This window comes from Thermobia domestica, chromosome 10, assembly GCF_964235325.1.
Source record: "Thermobia domestica chromosome 10, izTheDome1.hap1.1, whole genome shotgun sequence".
NCBI lineage: Eukaryota > Metazoa > Arthropoda > Insecta > Zygentoma > Lepismatidae > Thermobia > Thermobia domestica.
Genome location: NC_137463.1, coordinates 21,337,980 through 21,363,732, shown reverse-complemented (window position 1 = coordinate 21,363,732; position 25,753 = coordinate 21,337,980). Strand labels below are relative to the sequence as shown.

General features: G+C 36.6%; 2 protein-coding genes across 2 annotated transcripts in view; both read right to left on the bottom strand.

Annotated features, from left to right (window-relative positions):
* LOC145662356 (uncharacterized) overlaps positions 1–22,369 on the bottom strand; it is a 69,216-nt gene extending 46,847 nt beyond the window's left edge. Inside the window, exons 1-2 of the mRNA XM_081727866.1 lie at positions 22,059–22,369; positions 5,437–5,604 (exon numbers count right to left, since the gene is read on the bottom strand). Coding sequence (XP_081583992.1) covers positions 5,437–5,604; positions 22,059–22,191 — 301 coding nt within the window. The 5' untranslated portion in view covers positions 22,192–22,369. The remainder of the gene's footprint in view (positions 1–5,436; positions 5,605–22,058) is intronic.
* On the bottom strand, positions 18,122–21,929 carry LOC145662357 (alpha-aspartyl dipeptidase). The gene has a single exon (XM_081727867.1). The coding sequence runs from the start codon at positions 21,623–21,625 to the stop codon at positions 20,909–20,911; it is 717 nt and encodes a 238-aa protein (XP_081583993.1). The 5' UTR covers positions 21,626–21,929; the 3' UTR covers positions 18,122–20,908.
* Positions 22,370–25,753: the final 3,384 nt, after the last annotated feature.

Sequence of the window (25,753 nt, the reverse complement as noted above, 5' to 3'; positions counted from 1 at the left end):
TTGTCTCAACACCGGACATATGTGACTTGTTTAAATTCAACGTACGTGAAGATAATTCAAAGGGAAGGACATTTGTGCCGTGAATGTTGGTCGGCTGACAGACAGAGACAGTCACCGTGGGAATAGTACGAGTCTCCCCAACTGAAGAGACCGGTACATCCACTTGGATGTCTGAATCGGTCCCGTCAGACTCGATTCCATCACCGGCAACAAAGTCTCGCGCTCGCTTACGACCACACCGTTTATCTTTTCTTTGGTTTGTTTTTCCTTCTAACGTCTGAATCCTGGCTTCAAGTGCCTGACACGACCTTTGGGTACTGAGTTCGAGATGTGAGAACTCCTTTGTCAAGTCGTCACATCGTCGATTCTGCGCTTCAACCGATAACCGGAGACCCTCCTCAACGGCATCTACCCGCGCGTCTATTTTATTCTGATAATTCCCAACAGAGGTATATAAGTCGCGAACTTCCGACCTAACCGCCTCTACGTCTTCGTTCACATGGGCTACTTTTTCATTTATCGTTTGTAACAATTCAAATTTTACATTATCGAATTTCTCATTCATATCCTGGAATTTACTATCAACCTGATTGCTCATCGCCTGGAATCTTTCGTTTAGGGTTACAGTTAAAGTTTGACTGAAGCGTTCCATCATGGCCGCGAAGTCCGTTAGTTGCACATTCGAACCGGAAGCTACGTTTCCTCGACTTCCTTCCTCTTTATCAGAATTATTCGGACTACCACGCGTTCCACGTTCGCCTTCATCACTTTCAGTTTCCGAAGATTTCGGCAGTGGCAACACTGTCGCCTGTTTCGCCAGGCAGGGCTTACATAGCCACGGCTCACTACTTTTGTCTAACTCCTGTACTTGTTCCTCGGACAAGCCATAACATTGGGCATGTACCCATCTAAAACAGCTGTCACAATAAACACTAAACCCAGCAATTTCGTCTGAACAGCATATATATTCACTCGGATGCCGAGATTCGTTACTTGATCTGCTACCCACAGACATTTCCACTTTCATTGAAGATTGTTTCCCACAACGTCACGCACATATAGATTCAGAAGTGACCATGTTTCATTCAATGTAGCGATTGTCGTAATTATCCCCATTACAAATACTCTGCTGTGATTATTTGCTTTCCTTAGCGCTCGCGTAGGATTGAAACAACAGAAATCCTGGATAGGGGTCGCCATTTTTACAAAAAAATAAAAATAATAATAATAATAATAATAATAATAATGTATGGTTTTCTTGTATGATGTTCCCTTTCCTTGAGATTACATGCTATGTTGAATGTATCACTGACTAGTGACACCGAACCTACTGGGCCCGTATGGGCTCGTCATCAACAGTCACTGATACAATCACCAAGCCAATCATCTACGGAAAGTAGAACTCAAATTTGGCCCGAAATATAAAGCTTCCAAACTTTCTTCCATCTCAACTCACAGCCCGACATCCAGGCCTGCAGTTCATCATTCACATCCCATCCGGAAATAGGCTGTGAACCACGACTACAGACACAGGACACCGACCTCCGAGTGGAGCTGGCACTGAGCACAAAGAAGATCTTGATGTTGTCTGTGAAAGTCCTATCTGAATTTAAAAAAAAATCTTTTGAAACAGAATTTTGTAATAAAAAAAAAAAATCCAAACTGAGATTTTGATAGAAATTGATAACCTGAGAAATTTCTACAGATTCGGTTGTTTTCAACTCGGTCACACTAAGGAAAGTCTCTTCCCTGAATTTCACAGCTATTTCATTTCCCCAGTAAACTTATTCTGCACACTGCTCTTGTTTGTATCATGCTTCGCATGCATACCAAAAACATCGATTACGTATTTCTACTATTTCTCAAAATTACAAGCTAATTAGATTTCGTATTCGAAAGGAAAGATGCATTCACGGCTAGTAAGTTTTATTTTCTTTCAAAATATTCATGAATGTAGCACAAAATATTCGTTAACAGGAAAATATTTACATTGAACTGACATACCCATCTGAATAAAATTTAATAAAATCGATTTCTATACTTTCAAAGCCAAAAACATTATTTACTTTTGTTTATATTCTTGAAATATTCATATTCTTTGATATTCATTGAATATTCTTGCCTTCTAGAGCATTTCATGGTATCGACACGCAAAACAAACAAAAGAATACAATAGAAAATACAAAATACTACTGAAAATAATAAATTCACTGCCTACAGATTGTGGTTAGCTTCATTTGCCTTCGTTTACATATATTCCTTGGTGCTTACACTCTTCCGTGCATCGATTTCGTGGCCGGCGTAGAGGATTTACGCTCTTCGCGACCTCTTGTCAGCTCGGACCCACATGACAATCTAGCACAGGCAAGACATGCATATAATATATTCACACAACTTAAACCTAAAGCCCTAATCTAACTAAACTAACTTAACCTAAACAAGTATATATATTAAAAAAAAAAATCACACATACATTTCCTAAAGCACCATACTTAACTTGCATTTATATTTTATTTTAGCTACCACATTTCTACCGAAGACGCAGTGGTTAGTTTTGCATTAGTGTCGTTCAGAATATATTCAATTTCTTAAAAGAAGGAAAAATATTTACTAGTAATTATCAACATTGCATTTTATAACCTGATGGGTATCAGTTTCTAAAATAGTACGTAGGTTTAACCTATTGATGAACGTTTTCGATTATCGGTACGCAAGATGCATGTACCCTTGCACTAGACAAATAGCCGTGATACTGACACTTGTTTACATATTCAACATTCATAATCATTCTACGTCAAACCAAAGAAAACATGCCAAAATGAATAAAGGTTGAATTTTGAGCAGAATTACCGAAACTGAATAATTTCTAGATTTTGGGGAATCTAAAACATCTTTCATCACTGGGGAAAATGTGTGTGTGGTACACACATTTTCTTGAGATTACGACAATCGCTCTGCGCTGAGATTCTAGCTTTCTTTTCCCCCCATCGAATGAAAACACGATGTCACATTGCCTAAATCTACATGCGTGCGGCGTTGAGGGAAACTTTACGAATTTAGTGCTTCATATTACAAGTATTACACAAACACCAGAAAATATATTCACTCATGATAGTTTGCCAGAACAAGGAAAATTTTGAAGCCAAATACCTGAGTTTCACTTTCACTGTTCCTTACTTACTTGACATCCTCTTCTTACACCGAGATTAAACGGATATGTTAAACAACAAAAGAAAATTCCTGATAAATTCCACCCGAGGTTCCTGGGAAACTCGTGATACGTGGTCTAAAAAAATTTTTGGAAACTCCTTCAGCACCTTTCCAGAAAAGCCATCGAGCGTGGCTTGACTTCTTCTTCCTCGGGTCTGCACCACTACTCAATATTCTTTCTCTCTCTTCCACCGTCTCCTCTTTCTTCTCTTAGGTTCTCTGGTGGACCGAGAACGCAAAATTTGCTAAGGAGCTCATTCCATACCACTGGATAGCTACAGGCTAGTATCCGTTATGATATGCGAAATTACTTCACAATTGTCTTATTTCCGGATTAACAATTTGTTGAAACACCAAACGTCGTACAGTTATCTCTTCCAATATTCGCCACAACGAAGAATTTGACACAATTTTCACGTGATTACAAATTATTCCACTTTTTCGCAGACGCTAAACACTGCACGTCTGACTCTTGAAATGGCTGACGCCGTAAGACAAAGAGTTACGAGAAGATGATCCCCAATTGGAAGATAATGATGACGTAATCATAGGATGATAGGCTTCTGAGTGAAGATCAAAGAGAACCGAAATCTCAGCCGCAGCTGTGATTGTGGATTAGCCAATCAGATAATTTTACTTCGAAACAAAGAGATGCACCAAGAAGAAATTATGGCTGACTTTATTAATTTGGAATTTTGAAGAAGATTTTTCAAAATAAAATTTTTAGCTTTCTTGTGAAGATTCCCTATGCCGAAATATGAATAGAAATGAACTGGAAACCATTGAAAAAGCCGAAATATACACTTATTTGTCTAAAATAATAATATATTCATGGATAAATGCGTAAAATATATAAAATATAATTAATAATCATGTAATCTTCATCTAACCTCTATTGAAATGATCTGTTTTACTTAAGTTGCGCAAAATTCTCAACCTACGGTTTGCTCTACTATAAAATAAAAGTTTCTATTAACATTCTAAATAAATTTTAAAATTTTCCTACCAACATACAAGGTGTTCAAAAGCATCGGGCCATGTTACATTATGCTGAGCATAAGGTAACAGTTTCGGTCAGTGCTATGATCTTGTAACCATTCCGTTTCCCTGTGTCACTGGATAACTGGTCACTATATTTAATATCCTCTTTATGAATTGGAAAGAATATGGTAGTAATTTTGGAACGCCCACATATTAGATCTTGAGTGAACGTAAATTTGGATTTGAACTAATTAAGAACTTTTCGCTACAAATATTTCTTTATAACGAATGAAAAATCCTTATGCTTACGCAATGAATAAAATCAATATTAAATATGTGAATATTATGCACGATGCATGTTTGTTTACAAACTGTCACACAAAAGTCATATAACCTGATGTAGAGATGGCCAGTTATCTAGTGACACAGGCAGACATGATGGTGATCAAAATTCCAGTGCTGGTCAAAATTATCCCCTAAGAATAGGATATCTCCGAGATATAAAGGTAGCTCTGCTGTACTTATGTGATATTCGTATGTACCCTATGTCTTCTATAAGTAAAAAAGTATGACCTACTTTTAAAAGAAGAATTTTAGGAATGATCAAAAAAAAATCATCAAAAGATTGCGATCATGGCCAATAATTAGCTATTGGGTCAGAGGCCACTTTTTAATAATAATAATAATAATAATAATAATAATAATAATAATAATAATAATAATAATAATAATAATAAGCACATCATACTGAGCTAAGTGATGGTTTGGATTTGGCTACACTATATGTAGTTTTCGAGATATAAGGCATACAAGAAATACAAGAATTTTTAATTGAAAGAAATACATTGGATCTCTTGATCCAAATATAACATTTCTTACTTAAAAAAAAAAAGTACGATAACTAATTTTTGCGACATATTACACCATTCTACTTATAAATAAACGTACTTAATTCTGTGTAGACTGCATATGACTTCTTTTTTCTTTTAACGATATTACGAAAACAGTGCAATGAGTTAGAGTTGCTACTTCCCAAGAGGAAAATAAATACCACTTTTTATGTTGACAAATTTAACAATTTATACACAAAACGCTTACACGATAAAATGTTAGCTTCCTCAGTAGAAATCTAACATTTAGTAATGATACATTTATATATAAATCCAATCTGTTCTTAAATATATCTGTTGAAGTTAACTATTTGTCTACTGTATAACGTCATTAATACATACATATCTCACCTACCTTGTCTTTTTATGTCTGCTAGATACGGTCCTACAAAATCTACGAAGTCAGGAACGTAACCCAAAGTTGGAACTCTATTCTTGTATGCAGTTAAAATGGACATAGTGATCTCTGACAGGAAATCCAGCACCAGGAACTGCAGTTTGCCATTATGTACCAATTGAGGGACTGAAAAAAAAAAAACCAATGTATAGTATACTTTAAACTCTCTGTACAATGAATAGAACGTAGCACCAACTAAAAGATCCAGCAAGTGATCCGAGTGAGGTAGTATGCAACGTGGCATACCAGTTTTGTTTTTATAGAGCTCAAAGCAAACCGTCACTGAAAGTTGTAATATAAGCGTCTAAGAGTTGAGGTTGATGGAACGATACCACTTCAGTTTTTTATATGGTCATAGGTATATCTAGGACAGTGCTATTCAACCTTTTTTTCACTGATGACTCACTGTACTGTACGCCTATGATATCACGACACATTTGTTGGGTATTTTAATTAGAATAATATAAATTATAATAGTCAGTGGCGCACGCAGTTTTGTCAAGGGAGGTTCACGTACAACGATATTGTCTATCTTTGCAAATACTTTCTAAGTATTGTTTATAGTTACGGGCAAAAGTGTTATTTTGAAGGCACAAGCACTTAAGAAGAAGAAGAAGAAAGATATAAAGAAATAATTTAAATGGTAGTATCTTATTAAAAAATATTTTGTTAATTTGGTTATGACGACTTGTTTATGTTTTTGATGTCTTTGGTATGGCAATATAAATAAATAAATATATATATATATATATATATATATATATATATATATATATATATATATATATATATATATATATATATAAAAGAACGAAGTGCCATATTGTGTAGATTGATTGTATGATATTGTAACAATATGATGTATTTTGAAAGTTAATATATATATATTCTAAAGTGAATAACTGTGTCGTGCAATCCAGAATAATTTCGTAATCCGTATAAATGTACATTAGAATCAGGGAAAGTAACGTAAACAAAAATTAACGTTACACAAGAACTCAATCTCATAAAATTTCAAGGCACGGGTGATTTTTTATGTATATTTTAAATAGTAAAGGCTTTTTTTTTTTGTGCATATCTTGCTCTAGGGGAGTTAAAACTCCGAAACCCTCCTTGCGTACAAGCCAATACGTTTCTATAAAATAGTGAGTTTATGTAGTGCTGTCATAAGAGTCGTTGACTGGCATAGGCTGTATCAAAATTGATTCTAACTAATTGGTTCATTAAGTTCTCAAATTTCGCGACATACCCTATGGCACTGCACACATATTAATTGTGTCGCGACACACCGATTAAGAACCACTGATCCAAGAAATACCTTAGTAAATTATACTACCTCTGCTCTGCTACTTTTCGATTCAAGCACGGATCAGTAATAGCGTCGATCACATTGCAAATGAATGTAACTCCATATTTGGAACTTCTCAGAAAACGAAAACTCAAAACTTGACCATCAAAGCAAGAATTTCTTGTCAACCCCCATCAAGAAAAAAATATGGTATTCTGATTATGTGGAATGCATTATTTGGCATCAGAAGTTGAGCTTCACTCGAAATTTGGAATAATGTTTATTACAAGTAAAACTGAAGTTTATTATAAGTATAAACTGAATTTGAAACGGTGAAAAATTTGCGCCTGCGCCCAAGGTAAAACAATTTTCCAGTTAGCGCGCCGGCATGTTAACCACTATGGGATTCAGTCCTTCGCAGATCAGTCATATTTTCACTGTCTACGCTTTAGATTATGTACTTAAACACACCGGTACCTTAAATAAGTAAAAAATCCAGATTTGATCACCGGCCTCGGTCGAAGTAAAAAAAATTTGTCCTTTCTGAAATTCAATTATTCAAATTTTCTTTTTATTATTATTATTATTATTATTACTCTCTTATTTTGATTACCATGATACGGATTTAACTTGATGCAACCACCGCGATCAAATGCAGAAAAAATTGCCCACAAATTTTACCAGACGGAAAGAACTTTTGTCGCTGACTGTACGAGGATTGAGATATTTCAACTTCTTATGAGGTAGGATATCAATGAATGGTAAGCAAACAGCAGTGTCGCGTGTACACTATGTGATGGTCTTTGGTTTGTATGGCGTAATATTTTCTTTGTATTGAAACAGGAAGTAGTAGAAGATCTCTATCATTTCTGCCTTTAGTAGAGAGAGAGATTAGAATGGAGATGAAATATATTCTAGAGATGCTTAATTGATTGCAGAAAACCACTTCTCACTGTCTACTACCGATAAACACTTTATAACGGTCGTTAAAATTGGACGTGGTGGATCTCTATTACTTCCTCTTTGAAATGAAATCTTTCAGTTTTACGTCCCATAGTTATGCGCAGCCTAGGCTAAAGGGGACGGTGATAATGAGAAATGAATGCAATGGTAGAATAAAAAAAGTGGGAGGACACGGGAGAATCCAGAGAAAACTCACGAACACGGTGTTTGTCCACCACAAAGTTCAGTTGGCGCAACCTGGGATCGAACCCACGCGCTACGCTACTGAGCCACCGCAGTCCCCACACTTCTGGTTTGAATATAGGGTAAACAGATAAAAAAAAATTATCTATTATTAGAGCTCTAATCGATTGCGAGGAAACAGCCTCTCGTTTTCTTATTATTTTTGTTGTAGATGAATATTGAAACCGGAAGTTGTAGTGAATTTCCATCAATTACTTCCGGTTTTAGTGGAGAGGTAAGCAGAGATGAAGTGTATTCTTGGGCGCTTAATCGTTTACAGAAAAACGATTCTGACTATCAATTACAGTTTTTTTCCTCTATTCTACAGTAATCAACGTTAAAACCGGGAATGAATAATTTCTAGCAGTTCCGGTTTGAATATTACGTCCACCAGCAAACTTGATTCGAAACTTTTGAACCTGTACATCCTGACTCAAACTGAAGGGGTAATTTGGATAAGGGCGTATCAACCTATTTCCGGTAATATATATATATTTTCTGCAAGTTTGAGCATGTCCGTATGTGTCTAGGTGGTGTTAAAGTAATATCTCTGCTCCGTAGCGAACGCCTGTCTCCAAAAATAGTGCGCGAATACGTTGGTTAATTGGATAAAGGCTTGTTTTTCTGCTCTCCTGAAAAACTGAAGAATTGCTAGTTACGCCCTTATCCAAATTTACCCCTCAATTGATGGTAGTCCATTAAGTAGTTCTTCAGATCTTTGTCTGACTGATGCACATGGTAAACGTATAAAGAAGTTTGGGTAAAACAAACTCCTTATTTACTTCCATGCACTTTAGGTGAAAAGCGCTACTGATGAAAATACGCCAAATGAAACTGCTGAGCAAGTACAAGTGAGAATCAAACGAAAATATCACCTTGGATCAACAAAAGATTTCATTAATTTGACGCAGCTTTCCAGTCTTTCCCTATCCTGAGCCAGGCTTTTTATATCCATGACGTTATTCTTACCTACATCTTTTATTACCTATATTTCAGATATCCTTCTGGTATTTTTTTCTTTCGCTACTCTCTCATGTCTCACACTGTGTTCAATCATTCTATCTCTTCTTTTCGAAATGTTCATGATACCGCTTTCTTCTCTACCATTCCATTACTCTTTCATTTGACACCTTATCCCTCTCATTTAATTTTTAATAACATTTCGTTACGATGTTATTAATAAAACTCCAACTGACTGTATATATATTTTAAGATTATATACTGCTTTGGTCAGTTGGAGTTTTATTAGTAATCTTGAATTTTCCAAAGCTACAATGAATTCGTTTCGATGGTTTTCATTTTCGTTTCGATGGAGTCCATGCCTCACACCCATACAATGACACTCAGTAAATACGAGGAGTGATCCAAAATTAGTGAATAATTTTATTAGAAACAAAATAATAAGCTTACATTGAATTTGATTTAATCTCCTTCAAATTACTGTCCTTGGCTAGCAATACACTTATCCCAACGTTGAATCCATGACTGGAAGCATTTCTGGAAGGCTTCTTTTGGAAGGATGTTCAGCTGCTCTGTCGTGGCCCAATGTCAGGAATTGTGTCAAAAGGTTTTACTTTTTAAACACAGTTTTAATTGTTGGGAAGAGCCAAAAGTCGCATGATGCTAAATCTGGTGAGTAAGGCGGATGTGAACAGGGACACTTTTTCCCGGCCAAAAACTCGTGAATCAAAAGTGAGGTGTGGGAACAAATTTTGCACTCACTCATCTCATTTGCAAAGCATCGGTTAAAATGCTTTGCACGTACCCGTAAGAGATGATGTTCTTCAGTAAGCTCTCGAATAGTTATTCGTCTATTTGAACCATGTTTTCTTCTGTTATTTGAGGTTAACCCCTTAACGTCCAAGGGACATATTTGCCCCATTTCTTTGAAACTTCATAAAATTGCAACCGATCATTGAAAATATTTTATTTTTTGTATCGTGGCACTTAAAAAGTACAGTAAATAGTAAAATGAGCTTGATCTTCGCATTTATCCTTTTGCAACGTTGCAGATTTACTAGAAAAATCGGTTTCCTGTGAAACATCAATATGAAACTTTAAAATTTTCCATAAAATTCAATTTTTTTTTCTGAACTACATTTATTAGTTGTGGCAGTTTTATATGTGTCTAGTGTAACCTGTGCATAAACTGAAAATCCTTAAATCCTTAAGTTTTACGTCCCACGGTTATGCCGATTAGGCTAAAGGAGACGGTGATGATGAGAGATGAGTGAAATGGTGGAATGAAGAAAGTGGGAGGAAACGGGAGAACCCCGAGAAAACCCACGAGCACGGTGTTTGTCCACCACAAAGTTTACTTGGCGGAGGCTGGGATCGAACCCGGGACCCCAAGCACCAGAGGTGAACGCTGTGCATAAACTGAATACTTTATATGTTTGTTAGTTTTCAATATATAGCCGTTTTTCTTCTATGGGACACACATGTCCCTATGGTCGGTAAGAGAATGAGATTTTACACAAGTGTATTGTTTGAGATTTTTCGAGTACATATTTTCGATATTATTCGTACGATAGTGGTGATGAAGACAACCTACGACTCGATGATGAGGATTTGGGCTTTCTTGAGGATAATGTCGACCATATAGGCGAAGAAGTTGTAATTGAAAAACCCATTTCACAAGCCCCCACGTGCGATAGTTCTGTTCCATCAACGTCATCAGCTACAGAGAACTCGGCCTTGTCACCAGTTTCTTTCTCATCAACATCGCCAGAAATCAAGAATTTGTCAGGAAATTCTAAAACAAAATGTACCAGTGCGAGAACCCAGAAGGAACAAATCGTGTTGAACTGGAAACCTGGCGGAGTAGTGGATCAGGAGGATTCTATTGATTATGATTATGGAAAAGTAAATAGGTATACCATAAATGATAATTGTAAAGTGAACCCGGATCCTGTAGATGTGTTCGAAACAGAGTGAGTTATATATGAAGCAAAAGGGCATTCCTTTTCAAACTAATCTGGAAGAAATGAGTGCGTTCCTGGGAATGAATTTGGTAATGAGCTACCATGTTGTTCCGTAGTTAAGAGATTATCGTGACCTGACTACTGATCCTGACCTTCAAGTGTCATACATAGCAAATGTGATACCTCGAAGACGTTTCGAATTAATCAGAAGTGCGTTGCATTTTGCAAATAATGAGGAGATGCTTTCTAGAACTGACTCAGATTATGACAGAGCATTTAAGCTACGATCTGTGATCAATCATTTCAAAAAAAAATGAAATAAAATCTTGAAGTTTAACGTCCCACGATTATGCCGGTTAGGCTAAAGGAGACGGTGATAACGAGAAATGAATGAAATGGTGGAATGAAGAGAGCGGGAGGAAACGGCAGAACCCCGAGAAAACCCACGAGCACGGTGTTTGTTCACCACAAAGTCCACACGGCGCAAGCTGGGATCTAACCAGGGACCCCAAGCACCGGAGGTGAACGCTCTACCACTGAATCGCTGCTTTCAGAATGCAGGAAACCCAAGCAAACAACAATCCATAGATGAACACATAATCAAGTTCAAAGGGCACAATATTCTGAAGCAGTACATAAAGAGCAAACCCATAAAATAGAGTATCAAGATGTGGTGTAGATGTGACTCAAAGACAAGTTACTTATACCAATGTGATTTGTACACGGGGAAGAAAACTGGCTCTGACTGTGGACTAGGAGAGAATGTAGCCATGATGCTATCGAAACCTATTGAGAACTTATGCTCTGAGATTTACATAGACATTTTTTTTTTAATTCTCCTTTGCTTCAAGTGAATGCACAAAAGAAACAGCTATATTTGTGCGGAACAGTGCAGACTGACAGAAAGAATACGCCAAAACCTCTAAAGAAAGACAAACACATGGAACAAGGGGAAAGTCAAATGTCATCAAATGGAATAACATGTGGTAAATGAATGGATAACAAATCTGTGGTTTTGCTTTTAATCTTTTTGCATTCCAATGAATTAACAACAGCAACCAGAAAACAAAGAACAACTGCAGAAAAGATACAAGTATCTTGCCCTGAAATAGTCGCTGAGCATAACAACGATATGGGCGGTGTTGATCTGATGGATCAGAAAAAGGTTATCTACAAAGTCGACAGAAAATCCAAGGTGAAGTTTTACTTGAGAATCTTTTTTGATTTGCTTGATATATCAGCGAACAACACTTACTGTATTTACACTCTACTAAAACTTAACATGGATAATGCGTACAAGGAAATTTCCCCGCTAAAATACTCATAGCAAAATTTATCATTGGGAATTACACAGACAGTAACCGAAGTCTTCCAACAGATCATGTACGAAGCAGTAGGAATATGTTACCAGCTTCAAGTCCAGATGATAAAGGCGCCAAAAAGGAAAAGATGTGCCCAAAGTGCAACAAGATTGAAAATAGGACTGACAATATGTGTGACATGTGTGCTTCTGCAAGAGTTGATATTCATCAGTCTACTCAATCCCACAGTTTTAATTTTTAAATAATTCAGGCTAACCAGCAATTTCCTTACACGCTTTCACCAAGAACCAGTAAGAATTTAATACACAAGCAGCTTGAATTTTCTAAGAAAATACGTCCCATGATGAAGTACCCAGAATAGAGTACGAAGCATGGGAAGAAAGGATCAACAAGAATTTTAGGAATCATCACACACACAAATAAAAAACGATCTTGGCCAAAAATAAGTTTTAGAATCAGGAGCCCCAAGATTTTTGTATGGCCCTTAAATCGAGTTTTCGAATTTTTACAGAATAAGCACATCATACTGAGTTAATTGATAGTTTGGGTTTGGCTACACTACATGTAGTTTTTCAGATATAAGGCGAACAAAAATATTTTCGATTGAAATATATTAGATCTTTCGAAACAAAAATACTATGCTATTAGTACCAGTTTTCCTACACGAAATTGTAAACTGGCAAAGAAAGAGAGATAGAGGAAAAAAAAAAAAGACTTGAAAAATAAAAAATTTTCACCATAATTCCAACTGTAAAGTATGAACTACTTAAAAAAAAAAAAAAAAGTCACCACTTTTTGGAAACCTCCAAATTTATGTAAGTACCTACCTTAAGTAATATGAAGATTTAATTTATCTGCTTTCTTTCAGTCGTTTCTGAAGTTCTACATGTCGGATATCATCATCTATAAACGTTTACAAGAAAAAGATAGGAAAATAGTCTATATGTGAAAAATTATTTTATACTTCAATCGTACTTCAAGTATTAAAGTGATTTAAAAAAAAAAAAGAAAAAGAAAGAAATTTATACAACAAACAAAATTTTACACAATTATTTATTAGTACGTATATGTATACTATTACAATGGCTCATTATATACTGCACGTATGAAAATAAGAACAGTAACTACTGAAGCAATCAAATTGCACTCAGAAACGCGTCTAAATATTTATTAATACCGAAATTTTCAATTGGACCTCTACCTTCGTGAGTGCCTTATTCATTTACACACACACACACACACACACACACTTCTGTTTCAATTACATTTCATGGTTTCTATCATGTAATAAAAAATCAATTCAGGTACGTTAATCTGTAACATCATGAAAATACATATGGTGGGTATAATAGCTTCGAATACCGGTACACTAATGTTCCTGTTGTAATCAATTATTTGAGTTTCAATCAATATTTAGAAACATTCCCGAGTAATTTAATAGTAAAAAGAACGATAATTACTATCTTCTGTTTCATACTGTAAGGACCATAAACATCATATGAAACAAAATCGAATAAATTTTACATATATTATTATCTTTACCAAAAGGCAACCATTTCTTCATGTATGCTATAAAAATTTGTACAGAACATCCCAATAAAATTCATCTTCACAATCACATATAATACAAGGGAGAACCAAATGAAAACCGCGAGTATTTTTTTCTATTACTTTATTGCAGAGAGAATGTTTGCTTCTACATTCTTCTTCTACATAGTCCCCTCCCAGTTCAATGCACTTACGCCATCGGATAAGAAGTGCTTCGATACCACGTAAGAAAAATTATTTTGGTTGACGCTGTAGCCACGTGCACCATCGATGGACGTGTCAACCAGACTTGAACTCTGTCCTCTAAGGTGCATCTGTAATGGACTAAAGATTTGGAAATTTGATGGTGCCAAATCTGGCGAATACAGCGGATGTTGGAGGCAGCTGAAGCGCAGGTCATTGGTAGCATGGTTGCACAAGCAGAATAAGGACGGGCGTTATCATGTTGAAGCAAAACACCTGCACTCAGCCATCCCCATTCGCTTTGTGCGTATTGCTGACTTCAAATGGTTCTCGAGAAGGTCGGTGTAGGTAGCCTTGGGACTGTGGTACGTTGGGGACATATAGTGTTGCAGAACAGGATAATTCTTATCTCATAATAAGGGCAATATGACTTTCCCTGCAGGAGACTGGCCCCGAAACTTCTTTGGTTTGGTCGAAGCATGTCGCCATTCTTTGCTTCCAAGTTTCATCCCCGGCTGAAAATGGTGCACCCCACTTCCATCCTCGGTAACAATGTGAGCTAGAAAATCCTTACCCTCTTCTTTATAACGCATCAGCAGCTCTTGACATGTGGCAACCCGACGAACTTTCAGTTCCTGCGTCAGGTGTCAAAGAACCCACCTGACAGTCACTTTTCTGTAGCGGAGTCGGTCATCCACTGCGTATTGTACTGAACTAAAGCTCATACTCAGCAAGGAAGCCATTTCAGCCAGGGTGATATGACGGTTTTTCTGAATATGCTGATCTGCTGCGGCCATGGACTCCTGTCAAAACTTGATAAGACTGACCCGGACGGGAAGCATCAGTCAATGAAATCGAACCTTTTGTGAATTTCTTGCCGCTACGACAGACAGGCGTCTTCATTTTCCGATGAAACGAACCTACTTCACATTTTCACTCCATAAAAATCGAATAACTCCACGCTGTTCCTCCTTGGTGCGAGGAACAAGAAATTCTAGAAATTTCCAAATGTCTAGAAAAACAATAATAGTAATAATGGCACTTTTGCGACTTTTATTTGATTCTCCCTCGTAATATATTATTTTTTTTTTTTAATAATTTTATTATGGAAAAAGAAAAATATTAGTGAGTTAAACAAAATTATTTGAGACAGAAATGTTTGTCATTTTTACGACAGGGCCTGGAAGAGAAAATATGACAATTACCAAAGGGCAATTACGGTTTCCACGACAATGAGTACTTTATCTATCTCCAACTATTTAAGAACTGGTACACCTTCATGATTGATCATAAATTATCGAAACAAAAAGAACTCAATATTTACGAATTATTCGTAGAAGTTATGTACTGATCAAGAAATCAGTTGATTTTTTTCCTCTTGATTATCCAATCATTGATAAAAATCTACAGAAATAAATCATCAGATGCTGACAGCTACAAAAAGTACAAACAGTGTCTGTGAATACATTAATCGTATAAGTATTAATTTGCATCAATTCCTGATTCCCACAATTAAAGTTACAAATTTATGAGCCAACAAAGCTCAAATTATAGATGATTATGTAAATAGTAGCATTACTTGGCTATTTCTTATACTTTGAAAAATAATCAATAATAACACACACTGGTTCTACAATAATTTATGGCAAACATGGTTTCAACCATTTATTTACTAATTATTATTTTCGGATATAGACAGTTCCTGTTCGAGTTTCCTTAATTAGCTCTTTTGCTTCCGCACAGATGCTGCAAGATCTTGAATCCCTGTTGTTTCTATGTTATTGATTCATTTAATCAGTTTCTGTTTTCTGATGACGAAATAGAGGCGTCTAATGAGATCGGTAAAATTTTCGGACAGTGACTTCAATCGGTTCCTATAGGTGCAGTCACTTGTTGGAACTGTTTGTGCCTTTGGTGCTGTCACGTGGTATATAGTCCACTTTTCACACAACTTTATTGACGAAGAAAGGTTATTTAATTACGTTAAGCGAACGAAGGGGCTTAGTAGCCCCGCAGGGCTCGTTTTATTCCACCTTTAACCCCCTGATAATACTACGTCATAATCTGGTGGAGCAACTTCAACGTGATTTGTAAATTGCTCCAAGAACCGGGGCAGATGAATCAGTTCCAGTCAAAGTAAAAATTTGCCCTGAGTTCTTAAAGTGCTTTTATGTCAATGAAACAAATTAATTATTAGCTCATTTTGATGTATCCCAGTTCTAGTATCGCTGTTCACGTGTGAAAAGGAGATAATTCTCAAAGGAATTACCTTACCCTAATTCGATTACATGTCAAATGAATAATGCAGTGAAAATACTTAAAATAAGAAGTTAGTGGTGGTAACTGGTTATCAAATTAAGATATTGTGTTATGCTCACAACTGTATTCTTTTTATTTTGATGATGCTCTCATTATTACAAAGGAAAAAAAAAATAAGTAATGAAATGTCGTCATAAGAGTGTACTACTGAGGATTAAGAATCTGCGTGACAACATTTGGTAAATTTCTACGAATTTACCAAGAAAGAGTAATACTTACAGAAATTGTAAACAAAACGAAATTTTTAGTTTAACGTTCTACGATTATGCCCTTTGGGCTAAAGAAGACGATTGATGGAAGTGAATGATTGTAAATCTACAGGACTTAGCATAATAACTAACATGTGATATTTAACAAGGTGAGATGACTTCGAGAGCTGCTTCTACCCAGCTTGCGAATTTATGAAGGTCTTAATATTGGAATATTCAAATATAAAAGGAATTTCTTAATTACTCTTCTAGTATTAATGTGAAGCCATGGTGCACCTCTGGTGCATAGGATTCCCTCGTTCGATACCAGTCACCCAAGTGAACTTCGTGGTAGACAAACATCGTGTGCGTGAATTTTCTCGTGGTTCTCCCGTTCCCCCACTTTCTTCATTACACCATTTCATTCATTTCTCATCATCTTCTTCTTTCGCCTAGCCGGCATAATCGCGGGACGTAAAACTTAAAAGATTTCATTTTTCATTTCATACTAGTATTAATGTTCTACATGCTTTTGATATGATGAAAAATGTTGAATAGTGAATTATGATTATGTTCGTTCCATGCACATTACTTTCTTCTTATTGGTTTAATTCCATACGTAGTATTCACAAGTTTACAAAGACCTGAATGGAAAATGAAATATAAATTTAGTTTTCTAGCTTTTGGCACGATCTGCAAGATTTTAGCCTTTTAGGAGGAGTCAACTTATGAATTTGGTGAAGAAATCAGAAGATTAAATATGTAAAAATTAAGCAATTCTCTTAGAAACTTCAAAGCACTGTGTCCCGAGTGAATATACAGAACATAAGACACTGAATTGATCGGAATATAAAGAATACGTTAAGGTATACTATTGATATTTTTTACTATCTAGTATTACGATCTATAATTATCCTCGTATACTAACGAAGATGGGTTATTATGGATATCCCACATTGACTTCACACCTAATCTTCCGTTCCAAGCGCTGCCATCGGCTGTAGGAATTCCACTCCCTTTCGCTAAGGCCCTCTAGCTTCACAATAGCTGAACCCTTATTGGCTCAACGCATGGATGTGTCGAGGGTGAGCTTCAGTTCGCATTTTTGCCACGGCTCAAGACATTTTTGCAGAATTATAGTAAAGGTGAAATATTAAATATATCAGGGTTGGCAAAAACCATGGTTTTTATTGAAAAAAAAAAGTTTTTTTTTTGTTTAAACCACTTTTTTTTGTTTAAACCCGTTGTTTTTTTTAAACCAGGATTTTTTGGTTTAAATAATTTGCTCTATGTATTTATATCACATATGGACAGAAATAAGCTTGTTTCGCCTTGGTGTTAGTATGCAACAACCAGGTTATGCTCGAAGGGGTCACAAGCTTAAAGGGGAATCCAAACCGCTCTCGGCTTACACCCAAGAGAAATTGTCCTCCATTTGAACTCGAAACCGGGACTAATTGGCCACAAATGCGATACGTCTGCCGACTCACTCACGAAGGATTCCTAATAAAAATACGTTGTACTGATCTTTACATGCTTCTCAATAGAACTGTCAAGAGTCATTTCAGAAGGACAAAAAGATAAACAGTTGCACAAGTGAAGCCATTATACAGAAGTACGTGTGGACAATTTGAAAGTACTACGAAGAACAGAAGAACTAACTTAGTTCAAGTTAGTTAACAACGACTTTTATTGGTCCAAATTAAAGAAATACAACGACTTAATCTGCATATCAGTAAGAAAAGTGAATAAAGATACGAATTATTTGAGTCCACTTTGGCTCAGACTCATTTATACATAGATAGATACCAAAGATATTTCTCATTTCACTAAATGCCTCTCGTGGGGTCTGCATGACCCCCCATCCACAAAGTACGGCATTTCGATGTATTTTATCAATAGTAAAGATTGAAACGAAACAATATTTAGAATTTTTCTCTGACTGCAATTACATACCAATAACAACTACTACAAATAAATCACAAAACAAACATTTATAAACTTTTTTTTTTTTAAAAAAAATGTTGCTTTTGTAGTATAATCTTTTTGAGTAATGAATGGGGAATTTAGGTCTGAATATAACAGGAATAATATACGGGAGTGAAATGTGGTAACCCACAAATGTGCGTTCATTAAGATTTTACAAATACTTACACTTAAACCAGCCAACCCTGAAATATATATGTGTATGTATGATGAAATGCGAATGTGAAAAGAAACGGGAGTACCACGAGAATTCAAAGACACAATGTTGTCCACACCACGAACTCACATGGTAAGGGATTTCTATCACTGGAGATGAAAGCTCCACCATTAAGTCACAGTGCTCTCATAAGAATTTAATGGAACGAAGCTATAGTAAAACAGAACAGACCAATAGTAGATTAATCTTCTAGTTACAAAAATCACATACGAAAGGAAATTCTTTTATTGGTTCAAGTGATTCTGACTACTATGATTCGTTTACATAATCACAACAGTTGTATTCCAATTTGTAATATGAGCAGTTAAATCGGTGCTGGTTAGTTTTGGTGCACCACATGTTTGGAAGGTTTACAGGTAAAATTCAATACTCTGCATGAAAAGACATGTTTATAAGGAAGATATTTCTGCAGGCGACAGAATTACAGTAGAGCGTCGATTATCCGAACGACCGCTTAACCGAACTGTGTACTCGCTCGCATCTGTTACTCTCCCACCCTAATGTCCATCATCCCCCTCACCCCTAAATCAAGTTTCCCACAGTAGTCGCCGCACTGAGCCACCGCTGGCGGAACATTGCTTCTAATGGGGTCTTCATAAGGCGCTGCTGACCAGCCAAGCCGCCAGTCGCTGTGTTTCACTTCTGTCGGTTTGGCACTGGCTGTAGAAGTACAGTCCAGTACAGTGCAGTGCAGTACAGTACAGTTCGATTATCCGAACAAACCAGTTTTCCGAACACCCATGTCCCCCAATTACTTCGGATAATCGACGCTCTACTGTACATACAAAAAGAATACAGCTATACTTTAGGTTTACAAGTGTAGGGTTTCAACTCTAAAATCACTACAAGTGTTTTACAGCGGATGAAATAAATGAGTGCATATGAAAGTGAAAGATAACTCTATTAGATACTATTTTCCACCGGTGGTATATTTCTGATCAGTGCACAGAAACTGTATTTTATATTTACAACTGGAGCTTTACTAGTATGAAACCATTACAAGTGCTATTGAAACTTGTATCATTGCCAAAATCCACTATTCTCTCTTACGTGCAAACCCATTATCGCTGACGCGCCCTCTCAATTCAGACACACTCCCGAGTTACGTCCTGTTCTGACTCGGTTAGATAGCATTCATGGTTTTTTAGTGCCCACCTAGCACAGAGTGATTTGTTTTTGCCTGTAGTTTTTATACCATACATCAGGACGCCGTATTTATACGCAAATCCTAAAAGAAATTGTAATTTCTCAACAATTACTTCTGGTGGCTCTCTCTAATTTTGTCTATATCGAGTTAGATATTTTTCATGTCGCCCAGCGGAAAACTCTTAGGGTACAATAAGAAGGAAATTACTAAATTAGTGAAAGAATAATTTTCCAACACTTCTTCCAAGTGGTGCACCAAAAGTAAACCAGTACGGTTAAATCAGAACCGTGCTATCCAACTTTACGAACTTAAAAATGAATTCACATCATATCTACAACTTTCAACAGGAAATGCACTAATAGTACCCTATGGATTATTTCTTGCTGAAGGAGTTCCATTTCTGGTTACAGATTCACTTCAGAAGGGTTCGACTCTTATGTGCAGCAATACAGTGTCGGGACAAAGAAAAATTAGCCCAAATAACACAAACTATCTTGTGCTACGTGACCACTAAAAAGCACGACTACTATCTGAGTTAGAGCAGAGCGACGCTAGTTGATTCGCGCGGTGATCCGAAGGGAGTAGGCGTGTCAGCGACGGTGCGTAAGCGAAGATAGTGGATACACAGTGTTTGTTACTAGATGGAGTGAGGTTTTACATGTCAGACAGCTTTATCGTTACGAATCCTGATTTAACACGCTGTATTCGAGCACAAATTCACCCCATCAAAGCTTTCCTGTGGACTATTACATGTTTAGAAGTGTATACATTAGATTACGTGTTTTAACATTATTGGGGACATCACAACTGTGACAGTAACACACGGTAATCGAACCTCAATATCGTAATAAGTTCCTATATATTCTGATTCTTTATATATATATATATTCGTCTTATGAAATAACATTATATGTTTCTGTAATATCTTTATGAATCCATAAATTGGGATAATACCATCGAGTTATTGAAACTTGTTTGTCATAAAACTAGTACTGTTCTAATTCTCATATTTTCATTCAATCCTCATTAGTTCAGAACAGAAATTGAAAAACCAATAGTCCCAATCATTTCCCTTTTACCGCTGTCCCACTGGTTATTACCGACAGCTTCTATTCCGTACGTATTATTTTAACAAAAAACTAACATCCGCACCAACATCCAACTCTTCAGGTTCCGAGTCAGGTCTAAACAAACGTGCACCACGAACACCTTTCAACATAGCTTTGTTGCCTTCAACATGTAAAATGCACCCTTCACGTAGTCCTAACACTGGAGGCATGCCTGGAATTTCGTGATACTGTCGAATCCTTTCCTCCCGTGTCTCACCCATGTGTGTTGACGACGGATCTGGATCTATATAGTGTGGGTTAATATTAAATGGTATTAACTCCAGAGCGGTAAAAGATGGAGGATACACAATAGGCATATCGTTGGTAGTGCAGATACTTTTAGTTGCAACGTTGGTACCGGCACTGCTGCCGATGTAAGGTATACCGTCTTTTAATACTTTCCTCTGAATGGTGCTTATCAGATTATGATCATACAAGTTCTTTAATAACTGAAATGTATTCCCTCCTCCTACAAAAATCGCTTGAGCACTGGAAACTGCATCGACTGGATTCGAAGATTCATGGACGCTTTCGACTTCAATATCCCATAACTTTAAAGCTTCTCTCACTTTCTGGGTATAACCATCTGTGTCCCGCAAGGCGTAAGGCACAAACAAAATCCTCGTAATATCCCCAAGGAAAGTCTTAATATCATCTGCAGCAAATTCCAAATAACCTTTTCCATGAATACGAGAACTCGAAAGCAGCAATAGTCTCCTACTAGACATCATGTACGTGACCAAACACAATTGCAATTACACCAAAAATCAACACTTATGGATTCTGACTAAAAGACTACTACCCGTCACGGAATAAAGTTCATTTCTTCTTCTTCTTCATACAGATTTCATGGATATGCTACAGCCAACATTAGTGAACTTCCTTTCTATCTCTGTAAACCGAACACTTTGTTTGGGAATAATCGATAAAATGTTAACTTTTAGAAAGAAGCTAGAAACAGGTCTAAGCAAACAATTCATATTCAACGATAGGAAGAATCGATATACGCAGGAATAGTAAAAATCAAATTGAACAAAATGTAACATACCGATTTTGTAAGAAGTATGATACAATAGTTCCAATATTCTTCATTTGCATGCTTAGTTTTCCTTGTATCACATGAAACAATAAAAATACTAAACAAACAAAAAAAAAAATTCATACCAGCAGTTGGAGTATCACCCCAAAATCCACTTGCGCAACCTATCCGCACGGTATTATTTGTTGCATAACACCGAATTCCCTTTGCTCCTGTCCAGTTTAAGAGAACACTCTTATTTACACATCTGACAATCATTTTAATGATAAATACTGTTTTGCAGTTTGGTTTATGTACAAAAGTTTACCACAACCTCATGCACGCTCACAATAGCCGCAGCTAGCACATGCACTCCTTATCAGCTGATCGAACACATTCGCTTTCTGCTATTCAGATTTCTTGTTTTCTTCTTCTAGTCAATGTTAGCTTATTTTACAGCATTTATAGAAATTAAAATTATCAGCCCTGTTTATCTTGAACATGACCTAATGACGTGTAAATAGTTCAACAATATCTCAATGTTAAATTACATCATAAATTTGTTGGTATCAACAGTATAACATTAGTAAATTCACGTGAACTGGCGGGAGTGTGAATATGAAATTCGAACGTACCGTACGTAGGCACAGAAATCAAATTAAAAAGTGGGACTCATTTCGTATGTCTTCGCAAAATACTGAGTACAGTTGCGCAACTTAAAAAAACGCAAAAAAAAAAATATTACAGCTGCTATTATCGCAAACTAAATTGCGAATTTTGCATTGTGTTCGTGTTGACGAAAACCGTTACGGAAGGTGCCCAGCTGCATATTGATATAATTCGAATGTAAAGTGCAGCTCGTCGCATATCTTGTGATTCAAGTGTACAGTACATGTGTGTTGTAATGCATTCTCACTCATAATATTATTCGATGCCATATTCTATAAAATATATTCTCAACATAGCAGAGTTAGCCATTATTATATTATTGTTATTCGATTATGCCTGTAATAATAACAATGCGTAACAGCCCTTCGCGTGCTCAGTTTGGTTTAGCGCTACCTGTTAGCGATCGGCGGAACTACGTCCAACCTAGCGGCGAGCACGTGATCACTGCGTCGCATCGCTCTAGCTTTAACTGGCATATTAGGAATTTTCTGGAGCTAGTAGCCTTCATGTCTTTATTTACGTGATCCCCTTTTGCCTCATCAAGCTGTTGGACGACGAAAATTGGAGTACATCGACTGGAAATCGAACCATAAACCACGAAGACGTGAGTCCAACGCTTAAAACATTAGACTAGGAACCCCCTTATTATGCCTGAAAACAGGAAGCTATGAAGGAACTTCAAATTTACTCCAGGCACCTTCTTTCTAAATTTCTGGCAACTTTAACATCCAAGTAGTTTGAAAGTTAATGTGAGCTAGGCAGATGCGTTTAAGATGTCAGTTGCACAAAGTTACATTTCATTAATTCACATTTTAAAACTGCTATATTTGATAACTGTAGTAAAACTAAAATCTTAATACCCGTTAGAGCTCAGATTCTATGTCGAAATCGAGGAGTCTGGATAAACCACTGCTTTCTTTCCATTTTTCTTCCCTTCTAGGATGAAGAACAAAGATCTTAACACATACATTTATTACTTTAAATAAGAAGTTCAAGTGTCAAACTTGTGTGTCGAAACCAAGGAAGTTGTAAAAATAGAGGATCTGCCCATACAACAAAATCGTGAAGCCATACGTCACAGTTTCGCCACACCTACTCTGCCCACCTTGCGCCACTAAGATCGCAATCTTTCGAGCCAACAATCATGGCGGAAACAAGAGTAGCCAATGAGGCGTGCCGGCTCAGACAATGCTCGGTTGTTTTTTGGCTCAATTGAGTTCATACGATGAAGATACTTAGGCTAGTTTTAGACGGAAGCATTTATCGTAGCATTTCTCGTAGCAGGCGTGCTGCCCAAAAAAAAAAAAAAAAAAAAAAATCATATAATATTCTATGGCATCAAAAGTATATGGTGCTTTTAAACGGTAGCATTTTGATAAGCATCTGTCGTGACGTAGCAGACAAATCACTGGAGAAGAGCGCAATTATGGCTCCGAAATTAAGCGTGAGGTAGCTAAAGCTATAGTAATTGTAACAACAGTTCTCGCTGGTCATATTAAAAAACGAAAATCACAAAAAAGTGTGTGGGCAAAGAGCATCCCTTCTCCAACTCATTTTTCTTTACTACAATTCATTTCCCCACACATAACAAAGAGCATGGATATTTGACACAAAATCTTTCGCTTCTTTTTAACACACCACGGCGCTGCAATCGGATCAGAAATGCTGGGCAAAATGCTAGGAAATAGAGCAGGTTCTATCGACAAGAAATGCCATAGGATATGCCATGGCATGGGAAATGCTATAGCATTTGCTACTTTACACGGTAGGATATCGATGATACGATTTTTGCTACGAGAAATGCTACGATAAATGCTTCCGTCTAAAACTAGCCTTAGGGGCAGATCCTCTATTTTATAACATCGTTGGTCGAAACCGAGTTATGGACGCTTGTAAAATTGTAGGGGAAAAGGGGGTAATGACACGCGTTTTTTTTTTTAATTGCTTAGAACAGCAATGAGAGAGCACCATGGAATCTAATGAATAGTGCTGTACATAGACCCTACCTACGTATGTTTACTATGAAATAACTCGGAACTATTGCGTAGTTACTCTCCGTTATAAGATAGCAGACGGAAATTTGAAACCTTACACTGCGTGCAGTTACCCTTCAGTTGAAGGTAATAGCATGCAACAGTTGAGTTCTTAGTTTTATTATTATTATTATTATTATTATTATTATTATTATTATTATTATTATTATTATTATTATTATTATTATTATTATTATTATTATTTAATTTCCATATGATGATATTCCGTAAGCATATTTGCTTTCTTCGCTCATTTTATTGCAGAAAAGCCTTACGACGCATTGCTGTTAGAATTTCTTAGCTTTGGTGCTTTCCCTTCTGCTTCACTGACGATGGTTTTTGCCTAAGAATAGGATAAATTGCTGTTTATGGGACTATTGCGGAGAATTTTCCGGAATTGATGACTTCTCTTGATGGTCCAGCGACTTACAGTTCAGAAACGTTACTAAAGTTTTGTTTCGTCGTGTCTATTGCATCATCAGAAAGGTCTGCTTCCATATTCTCCTCAGTCTGACTACAGCACTGATCACTTGCAGCAAAATCAGCATCTGTAAAAACTTCTGGATTCATGGTGGACGTACCACACTTTTCAAAGCCTAATGAGGCATTTTTAATCACAAGCACTCTTGTGTTCATGCGTTATATTACCCCAAATCAGGCCATCTTGATTTCTTTGGTCTTGACTGGCATGCGAAAATATTATAACAAAATACTAACCCTATATTTATTCTAAATTAACTATTCATACATATTGACTATTAAAAAAAAAACGCACCCCAGAAGTAAGTTTGCACTTAACCACTAAAGAAAACTGGTGAAATTTTTGAAGAAAAACAAAGATTTTCAATATATGGTCATACTCCGCAGTACGTTCTCTGCAGCGCTCTCCCACTCAAGTGAGGTTGTTGGTAGGGTTGGTGAGGTTGGGCACGTTGTTGGTAGGGTTTAGCTTCGTGCAGCACTTTTCCTTCTTCTGCTTCTTTGTAAACAGGGATGCGTGCAATTATATTATAACCGCCGCCAGGTTATAGAAGTATTTTTTGTTGACGCTCTGTATATTTCGTAAAGACAGTGATTATTTTATCAATTCTTGCAAATAAGTTCTTTCTTCGGTGGAATTGCTCCTTTCCCATGCAATT